Here is a 13,959-nt window from a genome sequence, read left to right as displayed (position 1 = left end):
ATCCTAACAGCTGTTTGTCCTGGCATATATTCTGCTTAGATTTCAATACACTATTAACATATTTTCTTCCTTTTAATAAATAACACCAGCCAATCACTAGTGCACAACAATCAATGAAACCAGAAAAACAGGACTAATAAATGCAAATAATACCGTACATGTCCTCCAATGAATCTTGGGTTAATTAGGCCACCATATTGAGTGAGTTGAACAAAAATATTTTTTTTAGGGTTAGTCGAAATTTGAGTATTACGTTTATATGTGTAATTGTAATAATGATATATGTATGTGATTGCATATTAGTGCAAGAGGATAAGTGTACTGGGGAAAACTGTACAGTTGAGCGTAAGCTCTAGGACCCTTTTGGGAGACCTCTAGCATGGAAACAAGATGAGATACTGATGATGGGCATGGAAAGCATACAAACTCTATATGGTATTCTGTGGTACATCTACTACAGCTGGTCCTGTACATTTTGTATAGTTTTAGGTTTTCAAAACTGATGTGCCATTTGGTACCATAAAAGCTTTATTGACAAAAAATCCAGACTAAGTGTTACAATCTGGTGGAGACATTCCTGGAAAATCAGGAATTTGTGGCTGCAGAAAATAGAGGTAAATCGGTGAAAATGATTGGTCAGGGTTACATTTTGTGAACAGATTTCTCTATTCAAACATTACATAGTCAGGAGTACAAGTGGCAGGTGTTTTCCAGAAACACATTGTGGGAGATGTATTAATGTGTCAGACTGTAGAATAGAACTAGACAGTTCTCTGCTGCGCCAGGTTTATCAGTGTGTCTGGTGCTGGATGATTAATCTGCTGCAGTATAAGACTGGTGAGTCGTACTTTGCGCCTCTAGTTTTCTGCACCACAATATAGAATTTTCCGGCACACAGGTTATTTCTGGTGCAGACAACCTCATTTTAGCAAGGTGGACAAGACAGAAAAACTGCCTAAAAATGGTCTAAAAACCCCAATTCATGTTGTGCACATGATTTCAAATGACTAACTAGTAAAGCTTCATTTATGTATTCACTGTCATTGTTACTCTTTTCTCTTTTGATCGTGTTTTTATTTTCACTTTATGCACTGTACTTGCCTCTCTCTAAGTAAGGGCTCATTATGCGAGACCATTATGTATGTAACAAAGAGTTTATATTCAATTTGGAATAGAATGTAGATCCACAAGACCAAGTATTTAGTTGATTATGGATTTGTACAATGTTTTAACTTGCAGTCTCATGGCTGTGTTTACATTGTCTTACATTTAGTTCCTCTAATCTTTTCATTTTCAGTCTTTTACCTATTGGGGTGTCCATCTTTTCCTTAAGTAAATGGTAAAAATCTGAGATTCTCAATCAATATTTCCAACTCAAATGGTAAAATCACATACATTTTATTTTTACTTAGAATGGGCTTCTTCTCTCAAATATGTGAAGATTTATATGTATCACAAGCCATAGCATACAGAATTATCATACTCTAATTAAAGCAATTTCTTGCACTTTTCGGTAGTGAGCCGAGTTACTGCGCATGCGTGGGCTGAATAGCTGTAGACGCACTGGGTGGTGAGACTTCAGAGGCTGCAGGGGAGTGGTGAAGTTCATCTGCAAGAATAGATAAAATTCTTAGTTAATTATGGTTAAAAGTTTAGGTAAAGGCAGTTTGTGGCTCAGTATACAGAAAGGTATTTACCATTGGAAATACCTCAAGTTAGTGTATTCCTGATGGTAGGTTTTGTATAAGAGCATTTCTTTGCTATGGGGTTCATATCAGATGCCTTGTCTGGGCCAGTAAGAAGAGATGCTTGTTAATGCTTTAGTATGTTTGGATATTGCATCATTATTGTAACTTCCTATTGGTTTTCCTTTTTCTTGCATGTAGGTCGGTTTTGCAATAGGACATGGGATGGTTGGTTATGCTGGGGTGATGCAGCTGCAGGAGAAATTTCTGAGCAGCACTGTCCAGATTATTTTCAGGACTTTGATCCCTCAGGTAAGTTCTGGGTAATATTTGATTCTACTTTTCTCCATGATACATGAAAACTGGTTGTATATTAACCCCTTAAGCTCATTTTCAACCTTGGGACACAGCCCGAATTTTTTCAAATCTGCCTGTGTCATGTTATGCAGATATAACTTTGGAACGGTTTATCTTGCCGAGTTTATTTTTAGACAGTTTTTTTTCCATGACATGTTGTACTTCACATTAATTCTAATTTTACGTGAAATATATTAAACTTATTTTAGTTAATATCTTCAAAACAAAAGCAGCACAAAAAAATTTGAGCAGCACAAATGTAGCAGAATTGATTGACACAAGTTTTGTTTGATTTGGGTAATGTGGGGGGTGGCTAGTTGACCTTTGATTACTTTTCGAAACTTTTAATAATATCTGAAAAACGATAGCGACACAAACGAAAATGTCTGCTGCACAAAACATCACAAAGTTTGACACCAATTTTGTCAGATTTAAACAGGGCCAACTTCACTCAGCTGTTGATATTGAGCTTTTTACCACCACAGATGTTTTATAGAAAGCATTTACATTGGCTTGTGCAAGTGAGAATCTTTTCCCAAAAAACTTGCTTTGTCCCCTAAATTTTTATTTTTTAAAGGGGTGCATTCATGTACCACACGTGATCACAAACTGCTGTAAGGGTGCACAATGCGGCTCGGTAGGGAAGGAGCATGTATTGGCAGATTTTGCTGGAACAGATTTCAGGCGCTATGTCGCATTGGCTAAGCCCCTAATATAGTAGAGTGGACCCATTTTAAAACCTAAACGACTCAGGGATTGCATTAATGCTGTTTTTGGGGTGCAATACCCCATTTATTAACTTTTTGTTTGAAGAGGGTCTCAAAAAAATCTATTCAGTACTTGATTTTTAAATGTTTTTTGTGTTTTATAAACAACATTTTTTTGCAGTACGAGTTGTATTTGATCACATATTTTATGGTGTTTTTGTTGGGTTTGATGCGCAAAAATAATTTTGCTGTGTTTAAAAATTTTTTTTTAAGGAGTTCACCATACATGTTCAGTAATGATTTTATTTTATTGTACGAGTTGTTATGGACGTGGCGATATCCAATATGTGCTGTTTGTGTGGTGATTTTCACATTTTGTGTTTGGGAGTTTTACGCTATTTGGAGCATTTATTGGATTTTATTTAGTATGAAAAAAAATTGGATTAAACTTTTTTTTTTTAAACTTTTTTTTAACAAGTGACTGAGATATGAATTGTGACATTATAAAAGCTTGAGGATGGGAATTAACTTTCAAGAAGCTGTTAAGTTTTTGTTTATTTTACAGAAAAAGTTACAAAGCATTGTGATAAAAGTGGATACTGGTTCAGGCATCCAGACAGCAACAGAACATGGACAAATTATACACAGTGTAATGCCTTCACCATTGAAAGAGTAAAGGTATGAATGTTTGATACATGATGATAGGTGGCAAGTTCTCATACAACGTGAAATAAAGAAGTTAATTTAAATTATATGAAATGCTCATAGAAGGAGACAAGTATCAAGAAAAAAACATAATGAACATTTTTTATTAGCACATAATATAGATTACATAACTGAATGCACACCTATATTATGTGGAATATTTTCTTTTCAGTTACTTTTATTTCATTAACTTATTTGTTATGATTATTGCATTCTGAATCCTGTAGCGTTTTCTTCTTTTTTGCAGACAGCCCTAAATTTGTTCTACTTAACCATTATTGGGCATGGCTTGTCGGTTGCATCACTTCTGATTTCATTAGGAATTTTCTTTTACTTTAAGTAAGTCATTATTTGTAATTGTTTTTCAGAATGAATTCATATATATCAAGTTCAATCATAATTAAATTGAATGACTTGTCACATATTAGAAATTATTCTAGAATAGAAACCTTATTGTTGCCCTAAACGGAACCTGTCACAAGGTTTTACAGCACTAAACAACTAGTCCCCGCAGGTAGATTATGAAATGTCCTTGCTAAATTCCCTCTGCCACACATTTACCTATAAAGGATGTCCCCCAAGGTCAGACGAATATGACTTTTCTCATCCCATTTTCACATGAGATGAGTCAAGTTTAGTGGTTGCAGGGATAGAATCTTTGGTACCTAAAAAGAAGCTAGGTACACATTAAAGGGGTTGTACGACTATTTAAAACTGGTGGGCTGCGGAGGGCTTTAAAAAAAAAAAACCTTTACTCACCTCTGCCAAGTCGCAGGAAGTTGTCGGGCAGAGGTGCCATGCCCCTATAAACAAATGGGTGCATCTCTGAAGGACTGTCGGGTGGGAGACGGAGGAGGAGATGAGTAAAGGTTTATGATTCTGTGAACTACTGAACTAGCATACAGTCAGTAAAAAAAAAATTGGCGGACACTATGGGGCACATTTACTTACCCGTACTGCTCGATTCCCGAAAGTGCATTGTCCGAATGCACATCTGCCGCGATTCACGAAGATCGTGCGCCCGGTATTTTGCATCTGTCACTTCCCCGCACAGGTCTGCCGGAGTTCACCTTCTTCTTCCTGGTGCATGTAAGTGCATTGTCTTGTGACACACTAGATCACTGTGTGATCTTTTCTACAATATAGAATAGCCATAAATTTATTTGCTATGGAAGCTTCAGCAGAAATAAGAATGCAACGTTCCCCTAGACCCCTTCATCAGCCTCATTTGAAAAGTTGAATTTAAAAGGAAGGAGGCCATTGATAACAAATATAACAAGACTACCAAAGTCACATTGCCTGAACCTATGAGTGTCATGATGGATTTTGATGGTAGATTTGTCCACATAACTCTCAATTGCTTATGATCCTAACATGATAGAGAGAGCTTTCCAATTTTATGTGCTGCTTTTGTTCCTATCCCAGCATCAACTAGCTCAGTGTAAGATTAAGCTCTGTGGGCATTGACTAGATGATCAGTCACATAATGCAAAGCAGACACTTCCAGATTCCTCTGTCTTCAGTGCTCCTGCATGTGAACTTCCTGCTGCTGATAGTGCCTAGATTATCACGATACAGTGGTTAGCTACACTTTCATTTAGTTTTCTACTTTTAAAAATAATTATCTTACATATAGAAAGAGATATGACATGACATGACATGGATATATATGATATAGACCAGTCATATAGACAAGGAGACATTTAGCTCAGGTCACTCCATTTACCTATATTAGAAACCTGCAACCTGTACATCCCAACTAATTTCCCACCTGAGGATACCACTACAAGATTCCCACTTCACATTCTGATTTTGACACATTCCCGAATACATACAATTGGTGACATCACTAGATTCCAGCTGTATGAATGAAGATGACATCACAAAATTCCCTCTTGAGATAATGGTGATACCATTCAGACCATATTACACACCCTAGTGTTCCCCGCTGATGTGATCCCCACTTCATCACCTGGAAATCATATGACCCCCACAGGCAAAGGTGCCGACAACACAGCAGTCATCAGTCCCTATAGTGTATAACGTGCACATGTCCTCCCCGTGGCCTTCACCCCCTGACCAGAAGCCTGTTATTCACATCAGCCATGTTCTACCTCTACTCCCCACACTACACTCTCAGGTGTCTCCCACTTCTTGCAGCCTCACTGATATCACCGCTGCTGGCTGTCTGTCTCCTGCATGACGTCAATGGAAGAGTGACAGCGCTTTTGATGCAGGTGATGTGTACGGTGAGAGGTGTGGGCCTTGGAGTGATTGTAGTTATACAGAGAATAAACTTGCATTGCTTTGCTGGACAGATGTGGAGGGAGCTTTCGATTTAGTTATCTAGACCTCTGTGCACTTTTGGGTGATGACGTTTCTGTTGCAGCTGATGTGTATTGTGAGAGGAGTGGGGCCAGGGGTGCTTGTAATTATCAGGCGAGGCTTCCCACAATGCAGTGTGGGACAAATGGCAGGAGATTTTGCCTTAGTTATCTAGACCTCTGTCTGCATTCAGTAAGGGAATCCAACCTGACAGGAAGACGTGCCTGACCATAGTCAATATGAGTTTATGGTCAGATCCCTGGGCAACCACATTACACATAATAACTGATGAAGACAGGTTATAAATATACCTGTGAAACACCAGATTTTTTTTAATAACATCAAATTACAACATATGATGTTTTTTTTTATTCTGAATTTTGCCTTTGTGGGAATACCCTTTTAAACATCATATTAAACTGTCTGTTTCAGGAATTTAAGCTGCCAGAGAATTACACTTCACAAGAATCTTTTTTTGTCCTTTGTCTGCAATTCAGTAGTCACAATAATTTCATTGACAGCTGTGGCAAACAACCAACCTTTAGTGGCTACCAATCCAGTAAGTAAAAAGTAAATCTGTAATTGAATAAATTGGTCTGTAACATCAAAATAACAAAACTTGATTTCTTAGAATAAGGTACAATGCCTTAAAAAAGCCCCCTTCCTTGTACTACAGCCTGGAATTAAAATGTATCTGCCAGGATTAATTTTTACTCTGACACAGAAAGAAGAACTAAGTGCAAGGGGCAGACTGGGAAAAGAAAGACAGACACAAATTGTGAGGCCTAAAGTGAAACCCACCAGAGGGTCCCTACCTGCTTAATTAAAACCATCATATACATAATATATGGCATTTTTGTGGCCTGCGTTATGGCATCATATACCAAAAGTGAAAAGTCAAATCACCATCCAAGGACACTGTTTGTATGATTTAAAATTTTTTAGCACACTAAGGGTGGTGTCGCTGCTGATGACATTATAGTGTGCACCAGTGGGCAGGGCACATGGACACCTCCCTGCCCACTCTGTTACATGCGATGAGAAGGAAGAAGAGCCCTATGGAGTATCAGGGAGCGTCAGAAGGTAAGTAAGTTTAATTTTTATATAGGGGCTGCAGGGCATTACATTACTCGGGAAGGCTGTGACCAATGCATTTCCCACCCTATACTCATACTTGAGTCAATGGGGCAGATTTAGTTACCCGGTCCCGTCACGATCCCGCGGTGCGTTGTCCGACGAAGATTCGAGTCCAGCGTGATTCACCAAGATCGTGCGTCAGAGTTCCTGCATGTGTCGCTGCTGCGCCGACATCCGCCGGAGTTCACCTGCTTCTTCCCGGTGCATGTGAGGGATTGATCTTCGACAAAAATCCTTTTTTAAATTCTGCAGTTTGTCCGAATCCGTCGGGTTGCCCCCCCCCCCATTTCTGTCGCTTGCAAGCCAGCGTCGATGCGACACAATACGATCGCGTGCACCAAAATCCTGGGGCAATTCGGTGCGTCCGACGGACCCTCAGTAAATGAGCCCCAATATGTTTTCCCAGTTATTTGTGGCAAAATTAGGGGGCCTCGTTTTATACTCGAGTATATACGGTAATTGACAAATGGACAAATTTAAAAATAAAAATAAGTACCGAATTAATCAGATAGTTTGCCTTTATAATTGTTTTTATTTTTAAAAATAAAACTGGCTTTATCATAAAGGATTTATAAAAATTAATGTTTGTTTGCTTTTTCTTTTCACAGATCAGCTGTAAAATATGTCAGTTTATTCACTTTTACCTCATGGGATGCAATTATTTTTGGATGCTATGTGAAGGAATTTATTTGCATACACTTATAGTAGTTGCCGTATTTGCAGAAAAACAGCATTTGATATGGTACTACTTACTTGGATGGGGTATGTAAAAATTTAAATTTTTTTTTAATTCTCTTTATAGGATAACATTTTCCATAATGGGTCATAATGTAAATGTTAAACATATTGGCCCAAAAATATTAGAATTGGTGCACTGTGCATTATTTTTCTTCGCATTTGCTTTGTGCAAATAGTGCCACATAATAAAGGACATCTAACACCAGGATTTAGGATTGTAAACCAAGCACACTGACATACTGATCTGTTCTTTTAGCTTCCTAGGACCTTGTTTTTGCGAAAAAAAAGGCTCCAGGCTCCATAGATGTCTATGCAAATGAGCCTGAGGGGCTCCGGGCTCCATTATGTTTAAAACCTTTTTTCTTAAAAACAAGGGCATAAGACACTACAAGGGAAAAGGATACGGCCAAAGAGGGCACAAACTTCTGGATATTGGTAATTTATTGTACTTTAGCCCTAGGCTACAACAAACAGCCATAACAGTTACCCATGGTGTCTGCAATGAAGCTTTATTGTTTATCCTGGTTCTTTGTTAGTATAGGAAGAGCTATACTAACAAAAATGTTGAAAATCCAGTTCTGGATATGAACTATTATTAGGGGAGAATCTGCCAAAAATTTTTAGGAGGTGACACGTAATAATGTACAATCTCTTACAGGATTTCCGCTAATCCCAGCGTGTATACATGCTGTCGCGAGAACTTTGTATTATAATGACAAGTAAGCATTAAGTAGAATTTTATATTCTTGATTTATTTTTAATACTTGTCACATTTTATGTATTACTGTATTACATCTGTTTCTTGCAGCTGTTGGATTAGTTCCGACACTCATCTACTCTATATTATTCATGGACCCATTTGTGCTGCCTTGTTGGTAAGTAGAATTTGGCAAAATTGCTATGAACCAATAGAGAACAATAAGTGAGGCTGTTTGGTTATTCTAAAAAATTGAAAAATGCTTGAGTGTTAGGAATGACACATCTGTTTTGTTTGCTGTACTGTACAAAGCAATTACCAACAAGATACGGTAAATAAAATGTTATTTTATTGTATTGCTGAGCTGAGCTGAACACCTCCTTGGCTAGCTATGCAAAACTTCTGAATAGTCTTAGAATTAATCAGAAATTATAAAAATACAATAGTTTTGAGAATTGTATAGCATGTATTGTATTCTGGCTTTGTTTAGGTTTCGCAAATTTGGAAGAAATAGTTCATTCAAGTTTTGATGCTACTTTCTATGCTTTAAAGTTTAACCGTCATTAAAGATAATTTTTTTATGTTGTTTTTTTATATTGTTTTAAATCAAGCAACTCCTTCATATAGTGATGTGTATTCCAGCCTGTATATTGTTTGTCTATGTAGGCTCATGAACTCATATCTAGTGTTCATGTGTTTGGTTTTACAGCTCTTGAAGTTCTGATTAACCCCTTTTTCGAGCTTCATCTTTGAAAATAATTCTCATAGCATACTAAAGTCAGAGTGAGAGAGCAGAAAGGGTTAACAATAACATCTGTGTTACAAAGAGGAGAGAGATACCCATCTTCAGTCTGGTAGACAGATTTGCCATAGCAACGTAGAAGTTACATGATAACTAAGGGTCATATTGCTGCCTGTTTCTTTTAATCTGAAATTATGCTTACTCTTTACAATACACATACAGTAAATGTATACAGTCGCCAGTAACCTGTCGCCACTAACCCCTGGCGAACCTGGGAACAGTAACCCCTGGGAACCTGTCGCCAGTAACTCCTCCCCCACAGACCGCATACAGTAGATTTTAGAAGTCTTTATAAATGTTTTACTGATGCCTCTATCCATGCAATTTCTCCCAAAAAAGATCAATGCACTTTGTTCCTAAAGATCAGATCATGGAAAGGCATCTAAAAGGTTTTGTGTGGGGTTTGTGGGGGAGTTGCTGGTGATGTATTATTTTATGTATATTTAGTTATAGATGTATTTTTTATTTACTTTTTATTTATTTTATTTTACTTTTTTATTTAAAGGTAAACCTCTTTTTCCTTCTGAACATTGTGCGCGTTCTGATAACCAAATTGAAAGTGACGCATCAAGCTGAATCCAACCTCTACATGAAAGCTGTGAGGGCAACTCTCATCCTTGTGCCACTTCTTGGAATACAGTTTGTATTACTGCCATGGAGACCAAGTGGGCGTATAGCAGAAGAGGTTTTTGACTACATTATGCATATTCTCATGAATTATCAGGTAATTACTGTGTAAGCAGCATATAAAGCTCAAGAATCTTAATTTAATTGCATTGTTGCTGCCAGAGGTTAACCTTTTTATGACATAGGCAGAACTGCTTGACAGTAAAATTAAAGTAGTAGAGATGGACGTGGATGATGCTGTATAGGGAATGTCTATAATTCAAAGCAAGTCAAAGCAAGAGTGAAGCTCCTTTTTTCTAAAAAAGTACTGAAAAACCCTAACACGGTGTTTAAAAAAATAAACTAACATACGCACCTTCCAATGTTCTGTGTGGCTCCTCCTTCTTCTCCGCTTCTCTCAATACAGAGTGGGCAGAGGTTGGTCTATTCCCGCTCTGTTATGAGTGAAGCGGAGAAGAAGGAGGAGCCGCACAGAGCATCGGAAGTTTATTTTTTTTGTACACCAAGGGCCTGCATTGGGCATTTCATTCTTATGGGGGCTGCATTTTGCATTGCATTATTAGGAGGCTGCAGGGCATTTTATTCTTAAAGGGATGCATCAGACAATGCATTATTAGGGTGGTTGCATCAGGCATTGAATTATTAGGGGGGCTGCATCGGGCTTTGTATTATTAGGGGGGCTGTATAAGGCATTTCATAACCAGGGGGGCTGCATGGGGCATTACATTACTGGGGGAGGCTGTAGCCAATGCACTTCCCAACCCAGACTTATACTTGAGTCAATACGTTTTCCCAGTTATTTGTTGTAAATTTGGGGCCTTGGCTTATACTTGGATCAACTTATTCTCAAGTTTATGCAGTACTGCAGTGGGAACAACTATAGATGCTATTTTTCTCACCAAAAATTTTGCAGGCTGGTGGAGGGTACTGTGACTTTTTTTCCCCACTTAGACACTCATTACCTACATTTATAAAGAAAGCTGACACACTGGGGGTCATTTACTTACCCGGCCCGTCGCGATCCAGTGGTGCGTTCTCCGGCAAGGATTCGGGTCTTCCGGCGGTTCACTAAGGTTGAGCGCCCGATGTCCACCAGGTGTCGCTGCAGCGCTGAAGTCCGCCGAGGTTCGCCGGAGTTCACCAACCTATCCTCGGTGCATGTGATTGATAGATTTTGCGACACGATTCGGTTTTTAAATTCCGCAGTTTTTCCGAATCCGTCGGGTTTTCCGATGGCCATGCCCCCCCGATTTCTGTTGCGCCGAAATCCGATCGTGTGTGCCAAAATCCTGGCGGAATTCGGCGCAAAACGGAAAAAGTCGAGGAACCCGACGAAAGTGCGGCCGCGGAGCCCTTAGTAAATGACCTCCACTGTCTCCTTTATAAATATGGTACTGCTTTTTTTACTTGCCCACTTATATCTACTATATTTGCATTGAAGAGTTTTGTCCTTCTTGTATAGATCATTTTAATATATGTTTTTTTATTTCACAGGGATTGCTGGTTGCAACAATATTCTGTTTCTTCAATGGAGAGGTATGTTAGGTTTAACTCCCTTATATTACATTAAAAATCTACTTTTTTGGCAGATGGCTGTGAAAAAGAAATTGCAAAACTCTCCCAAATTGATAAGTAAAAACTTTTTCGTTCCTTTAACAATAAGTCTGAAAATTATAGAATAAAAATACTACACACCATAGAGTGTTTGGGTGCATTCACACGCAGTATGCCCCATCGTGCGAGCATACCGCCATGTGCTGAAGAGGAGGAGGAGGTGACCCCTCCTCCCTCCATAGAAAACAGCGGCGCACCAGGGAAAAGATAGAGCATGTTGTATCTTTTTCCAGTGTGGAACGGTATCACCGTCATGCCGCCATTGCCGTCTATGGGGACGTATATGCTGATAGACTCACTATAAAGCATAACCCTTAAAGGGAACCTGTCACCAGGAGACCCATTTTTAGCACTCCCCCAGTTGCCACAGAGCATAGTACATACACTTCCAAAGTGTTTTTGTATTAAAAATTGGTTTTACAGAAAAAAAAAGATATGTTATATTGTACCTTTCATTAGTATCTGCTGTGTGACTAGGCAGTTGCCTATTGGGAGGGGCTGGAAAGGAGCAGTCCCCCCCCACCCTTGGGAAACAGCTACTCCGTGTGACCTTTTCAAATATATGAAAACACCCATCACTGGGCTTAGCGACGCCCCCTGCTCCTCTACAGGCAATCCCGAGTGTTGGGAGTTGGGAGAAAGGTACAATATAACATCTTTTTTTCTGTAAAACCAATTTTTAATACAAAACCACTTTGGCAGTGTATGTTCTATGCTCTGTGGGGACTGGGGGAGTGCTAAAAATGGGTCTCCTGGTGACAGGTTCCCTTTAACTCACCTGGCCAAAAATAATTTTAACAGAGCTGCAAAGAACCATTGACAACAATTCCAACAATACCTATATCATTCTGCTGGCTTCTTCCTAGCCTGAGATCAAACCTGGTATATCTTTCAGCCCTACTTGTACATCCTCACATCAATACTAACATCTATTACAATGACCTATAAAGTTTGATTATTATACACATACACAATTATGCACTCTTACACAGAGAGACCTATAATCTAATACAGATTTATGAGTACTATACACACTGGGACACATTTACTAAGGGCTTTGTGCCACACTTTTGTCAATCGTTGCATTTGTTTGTATGCTTAAATGGCTTGCACAGGTATTGTGTCGCATGCAACCCCTTTGTGGCGCAGTAAAGTAAATGGGCCCCACTATCTACTAAGGTAAATGTAGCCAGGCTGTTCAGCAGATGCCATCACTCTCCACTCTTCCCTGGACAGTGGGAAAGGGGGAGTAAAGAGAAAGATAAGAAAGTAGCTCCTGACATGCAGGAGTAAGGAGAAGACAGAATACACACATAAGTAAACCCACTTTCGCCTCACTGACTTGACTGTGACCTTGTTAAATCCTAGCGAGAGGGGGTGGTGTGCAGAGCTCAGGGCTTGTGGATGATTCTCTGTGTATAGACATGAGCCAGCAAATTCAATAGCTTGACCCCTTCACCCTCTGCTGACCCTGAATTCCATAGCCTGTATCTCCTGTTGCACTCTATGGATTCTTCTTGCCAACTAGAATGCAGGGCTGAGGCTGGCAGAACATTACTAGAAGTCAGATCATTACTAGGCAAACAGCTCCAGTAAGGTGAGCAATGTTTATTGTAAAAAAAAAATAATGAATGCAGTTCAAGATGATGCTGGTGAGAACTGTTCTTAACATTCTAGTTTAGGGCTTTGTGCATTGTGGTATTATATAGTTAAATATATCTGAATATATCGCATCACTATGTCCTACTAAATCTATATTAATATCATTAACCCTAGGTACAAGCTGTTTTAAAAAGAAACTGGAATCAGTATAGGATTCAGTTTGGGAGCGGCTTTGCACATTCTGAAGGTCTTCGATCTGCATCTTACACAATATCATCAATCAGTGAAGCCCAGGGTACCACCTATACCCATGACTATAGCAATGAGCATTCAAATGGAAAAAACTACCATGATATGGAAAATATTTCGTATAAACCAGATAAACCTTATATGTGAGGTGGACACGTTTCTGCTCAAGTATTACTGTTTGTGACGGCTGCATTTATTACCGTTTATGACTGCTGTCTAAATGCAATATCTACTTTAAACATATTAAGAGTGTTTCATTATCTATTTATATATATACTTTTATGCAAGGTATATTTGCTGTAAACTGCATTAAACTTTGTTTGCACTTGTGTTACACTTATATAAGAGGTCTGTGAATAATGGCCTCATTCTGTAAGTTGATTATTTTCTATATAAGTAAAATATTTTTGTTTGGTATGTGCCAGTTCAGTAAGGTATATCTTCCCTTTTCATTACACTGCCTTGTTTATTATAATATTTACTTTTATGCATAAACATTTCAACTAAAATCTTCTCACATTTTGATATTTTGATATATTCTTGTTTGACAGTTATTTTTTCTTTGAAAGAGTAAAATGGATGTGCTATTTGTTGACCACATCTGAAGCTAAAACCAGTACATTAAAGCCATATTATAAATACTCGGACACTTGTTCTTCAATGGTTCTTTGTTTTCTCTACTGTGTTTAAATGGGTTGTCCCAGAATCATATAT

The 13,959-nt window shown here is 38.5% G+C and overlaps 1 protein-coding gene across 1 annotated transcript in view; it reads left to right on the top strand.

The window, feature by feature from the left end:
• CALCRL (calcitonin receptor like receptor) overlaps positions 1–13,886 on the top strand; it is a 47,362-nt gene extending 33,476 nt beyond the window's left edge. Inside the window, exons 4-13 of the mRNA XM_072120873.1 lie at positions 1,887–1,997; positions 3,315–3,427; positions 3,702–3,793; positions 6,212–6,338; positions 7,525–7,678; positions 8,313–8,373; positions 8,463–8,529; positions 9,659–9,877; positions 11,275–11,316; positions 13,171–13,886. Of these exons, the coding sequence (XP_071976974.1) occupies positions 1,887–1,997; positions 3,315–3,427; positions 3,702–3,793; positions 6,212–6,338; positions 7,525–7,678; positions 8,313–8,373; positions 8,463–8,529; positions 9,659–9,877; positions 11,275–11,316; positions 13,171–13,392 (1,208 nt within the window). The 3' untranslated portion in view covers positions 13,393–13,886. The remainder of the gene's footprint in view (positions 1–1,886; positions 1,998–3,314; positions 3,428–3,701; positions 3,794–6,211; positions 6,339–7,524; positions 7,679–8,312; positions 8,374–8,462; positions 8,530–9,658; positions 9,878–11,274; positions 11,317–13,170) is intronic.
• The last annotated feature ends 73 nt before the right edge of the window (positions 13,887–13,959 follow it).

The sequence above is a fragment of the Engystomops pustulosus genome, chromosome 8 (genome assembly GCF_040894005.1).
Source record: "Engystomops pustulosus chromosome 8, aEngPut4.maternal, whole genome shotgun sequence".
Lineage (NCBI taxonomy): Eukaryota > Metazoa > Chordata > Amphibia > Anura > Leptodactylidae > Engystomops > Engystomops pustulosus.
The sequence above is the reverse complement of the archived record's forward strand: the minus strand, read 5'-3'. Positions and strand labels throughout refer to the sequence as shown.